The following is a 12786-nucleotide window of genomic DNA, read 5'->3' on the forward strand; positions in this document are numbered from 1 at the left end:
TCAAATTCTGCATGAATATTTAGTGAAAAGGATGTTCTGTGCAAAATTGGTCTGAGCAAACTAATGCACGAGCAGAAGCAGCAAAAAGTGTCATCACGTGAAGACTTCGTCCAGACTTGCCAAGATGATCCTAATTTCCTTGAATATGTTGTCACTGGAGATGAGTGTTGGGTGTTTCAGCATGACCTAGGGATAAAGAATCAGAGGTCGCACTGGACTTCAAAATCATCACCAAGGCTCATGAAGTCCAGAATCAAGATAATTCTGATCATGGTTTTTGACAAACAATGTGATTCACAAGGATTTTGAACCTGAATGGGAGAGAGTCAATGCTGTGTTCTATGAAATGAACTTCAGTAGTATTTGAAGCAGTCGATACTGCTTCAAATACTACTGAAGTTCATTTCATAGATGAGGCCACAATTTTGACAGAAAGGCAGCCGATTCTTGTTGCACAATGCCCCCACCCATTCTGAACTTGTTGTGATGGGTGGTTGATCTGTCTGTACATGGCATTGTACAGATCAGTTATCCACCCCACTCTTCCAATCTAGCACCAGCAGTCTTCTTCCTCTTTCCCAAGGTGAAAATTACCCTGAAAGAAAGGACATTCAGGATTTTGAGGATATGGAAAAAAATGTAAATGCCAAACTGAACAACATCTCTTTGGATGCTTTCACTGACTAATTTCAGAAAATTTTAGAATGGTGTAGTAAATACATTCAATCAGGTGGTACAAACCATTTAAAAATGGTTTGCACCACCAAAATACCACAAAGTGTATAAAAATACACTTTGTGGTATTTTTATTGCACTAGTCCAGGAACTTTATTGCCACACATCGTACTTTAAAGCTAGTTCTCTACTGTGTGTGTGTATACCTGAGGCAGACTGGGTCAAAAATTCTTACCAGCGTAATGGCCAGTCCACCTCTGATTGTACACGCACACATGCACCACAGTAGAGAATTTTAGGCTATGCATATATAACTATATTTTAGGCACTTATATAAATAAGTGATATGTAGTAGTAGTAATAGTTATATGTATACATCCATGTATAAAGTAATATATGAAAATGCCTAAAATGTATACAAAGAAGCAAGGAAGAAATCACACAAGAACTAAGCACTCAAAATGTAATGCATGCAAAAAAAATAATGGTCACCTGGAAAAATTGAATAGTTCCTCCTTATACAATTTTTTTCATATTTAAGACTCCAAGTATTCCATCAACTGTAAAAGTTGGATACTTAAGATGTGAAATTCGAACTTATACTCACATTCTCAACTAAGTACTGTGCTTTATATGCCAAAAATTTGGCACTCACAAGCAGCCTGCATGGTGTAACTATTTGTGTTTCTTGTGAGTCAAAAGAACATGTTCTTACTGTATTACGTAAATGCAGTGTTGACCAAACTATCAAGGAAATCATGCTTCTCTCTCTTTTTTTTTTTAAATGAAAACCTTAAACATGAGAGGTATTAGAGCCTATAGTACTTAACACTGCATGGTTTGAAGGTTGAGAAGATGAAAGAAGATATTTGTTGACATTAGACGAACTTTTGTAGACTAATTTTCAGGAAATATGTATAAAGGAAGGCTAAGATGCATTAAGGACTTATGCCTCAGGCTGCAAGAGAATTAGACTTGAAGGAAGGTTGTTCCAGAAAATACAACTTGAATGAATAAATGAGGAAGAAGAAAAGTTGGTTTTGTGAGTTTGAAGTTGGACAGTAAAAGGATGTTGACTGGTTGTGACACATGTTCGGACTGCTTGGGAAGAGAGAGCAGGAATTATAGAAGCCAATTCAGAAGAACAGTGCCCATGCAAGTGTCTATAGAAAAGGCATGCAGCAGAAACAGAATGTCTATGAGACAGACAATGGAAAGACTCTGTTAGAGATGAGTCCTTAATTAACTTAACCGCACTCTTTTTGAATGGAATCTAGATGCCTGAGAGAGGTTTTGGGGGCAACACATCAGATGTGGAAACAATATTCCGTGGTAGTGTGGATTTGTGATTTGTACAGAGTGAACAGCTGTTTGAAAGAAGAAAAGTAATACTGATTGCAAAAGAGAAAACCCAGTTTTTTAGATGCAGAGGAAGCAATATTTGTAATGTGCCTATGCCATGTGAGATTAGAATTCAGGGTAATCCCCAATAGAGATATATGATCTACCTAGAAATCAGAATATCATTGAAGATAAGTCTCACAAAAACAGTACTAGCAGAAGTGTTGTTTTTGTGAGGTATACGACAGGAAAGAGTTTTAGAAAGATTGAAATCAACTTAGTTATCTTTGCCCCACTAGAGAATTACCTAGCTTCTCATCCAGGTATTAGCATTTAAGGAATTGGTAGTAAATATTCAAGAAATTAAAGCTGTTTGTGCAGGGTAAGGTTTCTCAAACTGGAAGGTGGAATACAATGTGTCATCATCATGTCAATGTGTGTCAGCAAAACTATGGATAGGATTTCCAGTCAATGGAAGAAGGTCATGAATATACAAAAGAAAAGAGTGGGGGAACCCAGCATTAGTAGGGAAGTTGGAAGATGGAGAGCTAGCTACCATCACCTTCAGTGAGAGAGAAATCTGGATACCCAATTACAAAAAAACAGTTGGCAAACCATAAGGTGGAAGCTTGTTTAGGAGACCTTTATGCCAAACATGATCAAAAGCCTTTGAACTGTCAAGAGTAGCTGCTCGAGTTTCACCAAACTTTTCCATTGAATTTGCTTTTGTTTCTAGATATTTTAAGAGTTGGCAGTTAATTGATTTCTCCATTACTTTACATAGAGTAGTAGTAAGTGCATTGGGACTGTAATTGGATGGGAGAGATTTGTCACCCTTTTTAGGAATTCACTGGGTATGAGCAAATTTCCAAGCAGGGAGGAAAATGCCTTTGGAATAAGAAAGAGAAAAAAAAAACAACATGGAACAGGAGTAAGTTGAGGAGCAAAGATTTTAAGAACAAGTTGAGAAATATCTTGAAAATCTCGACTTTGTTACCATCAAGATTGCTCAAAATCCTTCTTGACCTCCTTTTGATGGAAGGCCACAGGAGGCATTGAATAGCGTGTACTAGGAATGTTGAGAGGTGGTTTACCAAAGTCATCAATCAACGAGTTGGAAGATAAATAGGATGCTAGCAGGTCAGCTAGTAGACCTGCTAGCTCCTAACAGGTCAGCTTTATCTTTGGCTGAAGTGGCAAAAGAACCATCTGGTTTTGACAGAGGTGGGAACAGAGATGGACAAAAGTTATGGCCAATAGCTTTGGCAAGAGACCAGAATGCTAGACTACCATTTGGACAAGAAGCAAGTTTTCTACTGTTAGCTTGTTCGAAATCTAGCTTTACAATTGTTGCGAGCTTTGGTGTAGGCAGAGCACGAATCTGGAGATTTAGATTGTAAGGGCTCAATGCTGATGGGATTCTTCCTCTTTCTCAGATTACAAACATGAGGGGGCATAGATTCAAACTGAGGGAAGACAATTATAGAATAGATGTGCGGAAATTTGCCTTGAGCCAGCTTGTGGCTAATTGCTGGAACAGACTGCTATCTGTTGTTGTGGAAGTTGATAGCTTAAATAAATTCAAGGCAGAGCTAGACAAATGAATTGATCAATGAAATTGGAAGAGGAAAAAAAGAAAAAAGAAAAAAAAAAAAAAAAAATTGGATTTTTTTTTTTTTTTTTCGGTTGATGCTGTATACGTTTTCTTTCTTGCATCATATGCCTCTACTAATGCTACTACTAAGGTGTCTCCAATGAATCCAGATGGGTTGACCTGGAGTGCTATATTTTTGGGAGGACATATGATTTTTTGGCTTATATATAAAAAAAAAAAAGACTCTTTTTGAATTCCCTGGTAAAGAAACCTATATCTCTGGGAGAACACGAGTGCTGTTAGGTTCTCAATAATTTGTGAAGTCAGCTGTGATCATCCTCAAATATAGTATTTTCCAAACTGGGTGCTGTAAAAAGTCTACTGCTTGCATTGTTTACACTCATTCTACATTTAGAGATAACTAGTAAGGAAAATAAACTAATATTTTCAGTATTACAATTTTGAAGGATAAGTTTACGGAATAAAATAGCATTTAATTCTGATATTCTTTCGTAGTGTGGACTATAGAAATTGGAGGCAAATGAAAAGCATATTTTTCATACTGACTTAGTTATAGCCATTTTTAAGCATTTTGGATTACATTGTCTGTGAACAGCAGAACTCCAATGTGTTCCAGTATGTTGTGCAAGACTGTACATGGCTGGCTTCAGTTGTGCCAAATCAGCGAGTGCCATTCTGGCATGGTTTTGACATATTAATTCATGCTTAAAATAAAAATGGTAAATCTTGGTAGTAAAAAGCTGTAGTTAAATTAGTAAATCTTATGACACGGTAGTGATGGTGTCCTAAAAGTTAAGCCTTGGTGTTCAACGGTTAATGTTTCACTTTTACTTGTGAAGTGGTTGCTTGCTCATATGCTTCTCTTGTGTTAGTCTTATTATATTTTGTTAATGATTGCAGTGTATGCTTATTTAAAAAAATATATTATCTTTAGCTTATATTATTTAATTTAATCTTTTGTAGGACCCCCCCCTCTCTCTCTCTCTCTCTCTCTCACACACACACACACACACACACACACACACACACACACACACACACACACACACACACACACACACACTACCAGTGTGCCTAACCCCCCTCCCCCCAAAGGCCTAAGGAGTTAACATCTTCATTGTAACTGCTTTACAGAAGTCAATAAACCATTTCTATAATTAACAGTGAATTATGTTTTTTTTTTATCATTGTATAAAGATTCAATCATATATGCTACTTACTACCACAGCTAGCTTTTTTTTTTTTTTTTTTTGTACACTTCATGCAAACGTCCAATAGTCTGTCTTCTTCTATAACAAGCAGTAGCTGATCTTATGACATGAAGGTACCATTAGCAATACAGTAGTATTTATAATGTTAGGGTAAAGTTAACTTTTAATTTTGAAGGGTAAAAAGGAAATTATATTAAAATTGTAATTCCTTGAGAGAGAGAGAGAGAGAGAGTGTTTTAATTGGAATATGAATAATAAATAAAAACCATGGATAATTTACATATTCATTAATATTAGGTAACATGTACATATGCTGCTACACTGCAGCATAGAAATCATGGAGTGGAATCCAGCCATTGTTTTGGCTGCTTATAAGCTCTGCACTGTCACAGAGTTATGGAGTATTTTTTTTTTTAAACTAAGTAATAATTAAATTTAATCTATATTTTCAGGGCGTTCGTATATTTAAGTAATCTTCTTTATCCAGTTCCTCTGGTACAGAAAGTAGCGATTGTTAATGAAAAAGGTGATGTGAAAGGATATCTTAGAGTTGCTGTACAGGCTGTGGTGGGTGAGTGTTTCAAGTCAAAATCATTTTCATGCTTAATAAAATATAATCTTTTATTAATATTTATTATTATATAAATAATTCTTGCATGTGATTTTGAAAAATGTTGGTATGCTTTAATGTTGCCTAAGTTATGATCACATTTTGCATAACTTTTTTTCTACATTGGCATGAACATTCATGCATGTATCTTCTTGTTTTTCTATTTGCGCATTGCTATAGCAGAACAATATGACATTAGGCTTACCATTTTATATTTAGTTCTATATCTCCATTGTTTGGGAGTGCAGCTTGACAACATTGGAAACTGTGCAAATTGTGACTCTGTATGCAATTTGTTTATAGTCTCTTAAGTCTCTTAAATTTCACTAATTATAAAGTGACTTCTATTGAGAAAAATCAGCAACAAAACAAGTTACATTTCTGATGTGAATGCTGAAAGAAATTATTTATTTCTAGTGTGCAGGTACATACTCATTTGTTAATCCAAGACATTTCATAGCATGCTAAACAAAAAAACTTATTACAAATTTTTAAAAAATTATAGTAACATAATAGGCCACACATTACTGTCTCTGCTGTTAAGACCTTCTGTAGCAGAACTATTCAGACTGGTATAATATTAGAAATGGGGTTTGTCCTGGGACCACTATTCTTTTTGATTTTCAGAAATGACATTGATGTAAGAATAGAGGGTGTGATGTCAAAATTTGCAGATAGGAATAGTAATAGTATTCGCCATATTGTGCAAGGAAGCCACAGGGTTTTGCTACACTGGCAAAAGAAAAAAACCAACCAAGTAGATAAGAAAACACAAATTATATGCTTCCCTCCTCACACAGGTAAGCAGGGGGCGGCTCGTCCATAGGCACTGCAGCACCCCCAACTATTTAAATCTAGATATACAGTGAATGGAGTTATATGAAATTTTGTGAAGAACAATGCAACGCAATGAATATTTTTATTAACAGGACCTGCATATAGTATGTGCATCCTCTATTTCCAGTAATCATTTCAATAATAAATGAATAAAAACACAAAATCATTTCCAACTTTGAAGGTTAATTAACCATAGGCTTTACTGTGCGCCAGGCAGCGATGCATTTCAGTGAATATCTGCTAATTGGTTGCCATTGGCAACCAGCATATTAGCAACTTGCCAATATACATTTTTTATAGGTGAAACGAATCAGTCAATGTAAAGCAAGCAGTGCAATTTTTCATCGTTGACCCCAATGGGTGTATAGCCACAATGTCAGTGTCTTTTTGTTATTCACCCAAATCCCCATTAAGTTACCAAATAATATCAGTGTTAAGTCAATACTCAACATTCAACAGTGTAATTATGTGATTACAGCTTAATTGTGAATCGAGCTTGAACTTGGTAAGTTGAAATTATATTATGAGGTGATGTGTAAGTAAAACATTATTGCTGACACACGATTTTGTGAAATTTGATTTGATCATTGCCTCCATGCTTCCCCATGAATTAAATTGCGTGACAGTGAATAAACTTCAGCAACTTAGTTTCTCACAATTATGTCTCAAAGAAAAAATGCATCCAAGAAAAAAATGCGATTAAAAAAGAAGGCTGCCCTACACCAAAGATTCAAATTTCCCAGCGAGGAATAAGTAATGATAAGAAATATATTCACAGTTTTAAAACTGAATGGTACCAAAGGAAAAGTTGACTTTGTGGTTGTGAAGTTAAAAATTCATTGTTTTGTTTTCCATGTTTATTGTTCGGAGGTTACTTAATTTGGACAAAAAGTGGCTTTACAAACATAAACAGAATGAAAGAAAAAACTCTAAAACATGAGAGTTCAAAGAAACATATTGATAATGTGATTTCACTATCGCTTTTAGAAAGCATAAACTTAAAGAACAGTTTAGTGAGGCCTACAGACTTTTGATCTGCAAACATAACAGAAAAGTTACCAAGAATCGTGAGGTATTATCTGAAATAATAGACTGCATTAAATTTTGTGGACAGTTTGAAATTCCTTTACGTGGACATGACGAAAAAGACGATTCTAAAAATCCAGGAGTATTCAGAGGATTACTAAATTTTGCCTGTACATTAGATTCCAATTTAAAGAACCATTTAGAAGTAATGCAGCAACTTGGGCACTCATCAAAATAATGGAAGAGAAGCTGAGAACTACACAGCAAAGAATGGAACAAATTATATTGGTAGAGTACAAAGAATGGCAACAAGTTGGTGAGGGGAACAAAGGGATGCTCTTACCAAGAAAGGCTTAAGTTCTGCAAATTGCAGCGCCTGGAGAGTAGGCACCTGCGAGGTGATCTGATTGAGTTGTATAAAGGCCTTCAATGGGTTGAGTTAACTGAATGCTGATGGGATTCTTCCTCCTGCTCAGATTAAGAACCTGAGGGGGCAGATTCAAATTACATTTGTAGAATAGATGTGTGGATATTTGCCTTTGTCCAGCAGGTGGTTGATGGTAGAACAGACGTCATCTTTTGTTTGAAAGTTGATAGCCTAAATAAATTTAAGGCTGAGCCGGTCAGGCATTTGGAACGAATGCCTGACGAGGGGTGAAATGGGAGTTTTTTTTTTTTAGGCTGATGCTTGCTTTCTTGCATTGTATGGCTCTGCTAATGCTAATGATATATATATCTATTCACAAACAATACTACGTTCACGAGTCTTACATAACAATATTGCATTAAAACTACATCTGTGAATTTCTTTTTTACATAAAAGATTTAATGTAAAAAAAAAAGAAATAATAACTGCTTGATTTCTGTTTGTCCAATCTGTGATAGTTTGACAAATGTTTCTAAAAGAACTAAATATAAAATTACACAAAAAAATTGCAAAACGATTTTCCTTTTGCAATTTTTTTATAATTTAATTTTTACTTAATTTTTAATTGCGTTAAATTGATTTTTAATTGTGTTCAATTGATTTTTAATTGTATTCAATTGATTTTTAATTATTTCTTACTGTAATATAATAGTTTTGATTTTTTTAATTGTTTTCATTGTAATTTCTGGATGTACCATATGGAAGTGTTCTACGTTTCATATTGAGGTGAACTTCTCTTATTCTTTTACAAATAATTAAAGAATAATGTGTAACAATTGAACTATTGTTTTTGCCAAAATTTATCAATTTATCAAAGATCAGTGTCCATTGATGACCACTTTCTGTGTTCTCCCACTCAACCATCCCTTTATCCATAGCAGCATCTTGCCATTAATGCCATACTGCTCCAATTTGTACAGTAGTCTTCTATGTGCAACAGTATCAAAAGGTTTCCTAAAATCCAAGTATATGATATCAAAATTGTTTTTTGCATCCAGTTCTTGTGACCACATGATAGTGTCCAATCAAATTGGTCAGACAAGACTTCCCCTTAACAAACCTATGCTGTGTCTGAACTATAACTGCACTCTTGTCTAGATGATCCTGCTGGAACAGAAGTTAAACTAACAGGTCTGTAATTACTTGTGTCACCTTTTGATATCCCTTTGTAAATTTCGGATACATTTGCACATCTCCAGTCCATGAGGCCCTCCCCTGAGTTGAAGGATGTTCTCATAATATATGATTATGAGAACATCCTTGAACTATGATTATGTCATGATTATGAGATAGTATGCTATGATTGTTTAATTTATTAAATCCAGATTGTGAAATATGTGTTGCTTTCCATATGCATTTCATTATAAAATATTACAAAATGTGGAGGTCAATGTTAAATTGGGAGATATGTGCAATAAAATGAAAACAATTACTTTTACACTGGTGTTCAAAGAAAGTGCAACACCCCTTAAAATTGTAGTTGTCCAAATAACACAAGTATATGGCAATATTTCTTACAGATTGCATCAGATAAGATTGACACACGTAGGTGATGACGTGATATTGTATCAGCTGTTATTTTCAGCTATATAAGCACGCCCTGCAAGAGTTGCAGTCATTCCTTACTTGTGTTAGGATGGCGAGTTACATGCAGTTGACGCCATGAAGAAAGAGTGCTATTGTTGCTTTACATAAGGAGGGATGTTTTCCCGTCATATTGCCTATAGAGTGTCTTGTAATCAGTCGACAGTGAGTAGATTTCTTTCCAAACTCAAGAGTACTGGTTCTGCTGATAGGAAAAAAAGGAACCGGACTCAAACAATTCTCTTTGCCAAAACAGGACTGTGTTTTGAAGTGCTTTTGCCTTAAAAACCTTAAAGCTTTTTCATCTGAGCTGAAAAGGGAATGGGAAGAACATACAGGAATGGTAGCAAGTGCAGTAAGAGTCAGAAGATGCCTCTTCAAAAGTTGACTTGTACCCCGTCATCTTAAGGAGCCCCTCCTCGCACAAAAAATGAAAAAGGCCCGATTGATTTGGTGTAAGGAGCATATCAGATGGATCCCCCAGCAGTGGAAGTCAGTTATTTTCTTGGATGAGAAAAAATTCAACCTGCATGGCTCTGATGGGAGACAAACGATTCGCCATAGATATGGTGAATAATACCATCCAGACTCTGTGGTGTCTACAGTGAAATTCCCTACCAGCCAAATGATATGTGGGGTGCATTTTGTATCGTGGTGACCTGTCATAGTAGGTCACGCAGTTTATAAAAGGTTCCGTAAATACCAATGGATACCTGGCTATATTGGAAGGCAAATTGCTGCCAACCATTAGAGACCATTTCAACCTGCCAAGAAACTGCATCTTTCAGGATGACTCTGCTCCTTGTCATTGGGCGAAAAGTGTAAGTAGGCACTTCTGTAGTTACTTTAGCTTCATTTCTGCATTAGAGGTTCGACAGTAATGTTTTTACATTTGTTACAGTGAAAAAATGGTTGGAAGAACGGTCCATTACAACTCTTATCTGGCCTGGGAATAGCCCAGAACTGAATCCTGTAGAGAACTGTTGTCACCGTGTGGAATCTGCAGTTGCCAGAAAGAAACCAAAGACCCTTTGTGAACATCAGGAAGCCATAATTTGTGTTTGGAACCACAAACTATCAGTTCATTATCTTCAGAAATTGATCTTGTCAATGCCTCGACGGTGTGCTGCTGTCATCAGGGCCAGAGGTGGTTCAACTAAATATTAGTTTGCACCTGGTGAACTTTACATTTTGTTTTCCATTTAAAATGATAAACTGAAGCAAATTAAGGGCTTCTGATAACATTTCAGCCATAATTGTTGTGTTTACCAAAACTGTTGTATAAAGGTTGCAAATGCCCATTTTGGAATATTTTGAGAGTACCTGTCAAATATTACTTAGCTTTGCCTTTACTATTAATAAATATCTTTTGTTTATATTTCTATTTGTGATGCTAGTCATTAGTGTAACATACCATCATGATAAATGGTTAGAAATGTGAAATTCCTAGTTGATGCACTTTCTTTGAACACCAGTGTATATATTATTAGCTAATCAATTATTAATTATTTGATAACAAGACAAATAATTTAATTTTCACTCTATTAATCACAGAAAAGAAAAGTTAAATTAATTTAAGAAATAAAAATCTAATGCTGAAATATGACATACTACATATATTAACTAAGTCTAATTTTTTTATTATTATTATTTTTTTTAAATAAAATTCAACTTATATCCTATGCTGGTGATATAAAGGTTTGGTGTGTCCTAAGTTCAGAAAAGATGAGTCTGCTGAATTTCAGTAGGATGGACTGTTGCCTTGAATAAATTCTACAGATGGTGCATGTTATCGGTAGTGGTAGTAGAAGTCGTTTTCCTATTTTATTGCAGTGGGAAGGGTGGGATAAACGCCTTAAGACTGAGGCAGTAACCCTTCCCCATCTCTTCCATGACTGATGACTTTTGAGGTTATGATGGACATCATGGTGAGATCCAATCTTCCTTGCATTAGCATTAGTAGAGGCATATGATGCAAGAAAGCAAGCTTATGCAGCATCAGCTAAAAAAAAAAAACCCTCCCATTTCATCCCTCCATGCGTTCCAAATTCCTTTCCACCTCAGCCTTAAATTTATTTAGGCTATTAGCTTCCACAACAAAAGATGGAAGCCTGTTCCACCAATCAACTACCCGCTGGCTAAAGGCAGCAAATTTCCGCACATCTATTCTACAACTATCTTTCCTCAATTTGAAACTGTGTCCCCTCAGGTTCTTAATCTGAGCAAGAGGAAGAATCCCATCAGCATTCAGCTTGCTCAACCCATTCAAGGCCTTATACACCTCAATCAGATCACCTCGCATAATGAGGTGTTCTGATTGAGGTACTCTAGGTGTGTCGTGACCATAACGGGATTGTCAGCTCCCTGTCCCTGCTAGCAAAATTCCTATATATCATTGACAAGACTCCATGACCTGCCCTGGCAGTCCGTCTGCACTGTTAAGTGAACTTCATGGCTGCACAAATACCCCCAGGTCTTTTTCACTTTCCACTTCCCTGAGTGTAGTACCTCCCAGTTGGTACGTTTCTCTTCGGTTATTGTTACCCATATGCAGTACTTTGCATTTGTCAATGTTAAACTCCAGTTGCCACTTCTCAGCCCATTTTCCCAACTTATCTAGATCCAGTTGGAGTAGCACACTGTCATTAACAACCCTGCCAACCTTTGTATCATCTGAAAACTTAGACATTAAACCTGATATACCTTCATCAATATTATTGATAAATATGCTAAACGATGATGGGCCCAACACCGAACCCTGGGGAACTCCACTAATAACATTTGTCCACGAAGAGCAGTGTCCATTGATTACTACTCTCTGTTGTCTCCCACTCAACGATCCCTTTATCCATTTTAGCAGCTTACCCTTGATGCCATACCTCACCAATTTGTACAGCAGTCTTCCACGTGCAACAGTATCAAATGCTTTCCCGAAATCCAAGTACAGGAATACCTTGCATAGCGCGGTTTACAAATTGAAAAAAAATTAACTGTTATGCACCAATACATTTGATATGTATGTTGGTATTATAATGCCAGTACGTAGGCCAATGCGTTATGGATTCAAGGCCACGCTGACTGTTGTCACAACTCCCATTATATACGGACTCTGCTAACGTTTATAGATTAATAAACACTCTAGATTCCGAGCGGTAAGGTCATTGATTGTGCGTGAGCTGTACAAATATTTTTTAATGTGTATTTTTATTAAAATTATTTTTTAAAAACGTTACACCTTTATACACAAATATGAGTGGAAAGAAGAAATGTAATGGCATTGTGTTCTTCTAGATCCAAACATCGACAAGGTATGAAAGTAAGGCAGGCGTTGCAAAATGACATTCGATGTTATAAAGAGATGCATGCAGATAAAAAGAAGAAAAGAACTGTGCAAACTAAGCTGATCAGTTATTTTTCAAAATAAAAATACAGTATATACTTCACTTATATTGTTTTGGTA

General features: G+C 35.9%; 1 protein-coding gene across 4 annotated transcripts in view; it reads left to right on the top strand.

Annotated features, from left to right (window-relative positions):
- Positions 1 to 12786, top strand: part of unc-104 (kinesin family member unc-104) — a 1041320-nt gene that overhangs the window by 538449 nt on the left and 490085 nt on the right. For all 4 annotated transcript variants that reach the window (XM_090382707.1, XM_090382708.1, XM_090382709.1 and 1 more), the window contains one exon: positions 5295 to 5413. In XM_090382707.1, coding sequence (XP_090238833.1) covers positions 5295 to 5413 — 119 coding nt within the window. The remainder of the gene's footprint in view (positions 1 to 5294; positions 5414 to 12786) is intronic.

This window comes from Mastigoproctus giganteus, chromosome 10 (genome assembly GCF_048544385.1).
Source record: "Mastigoproctus giganteus isolate SK-2022 chromosome 10, ASM4854438v1, whole genome shotgun sequence".
Classification (NCBI taxonomy): Eukaryota; Metazoa; Arthropoda; class Arachnida; order Uropygi; family Thelyphonidae; genus Mastigoproctus; species Mastigoproctus giganteus.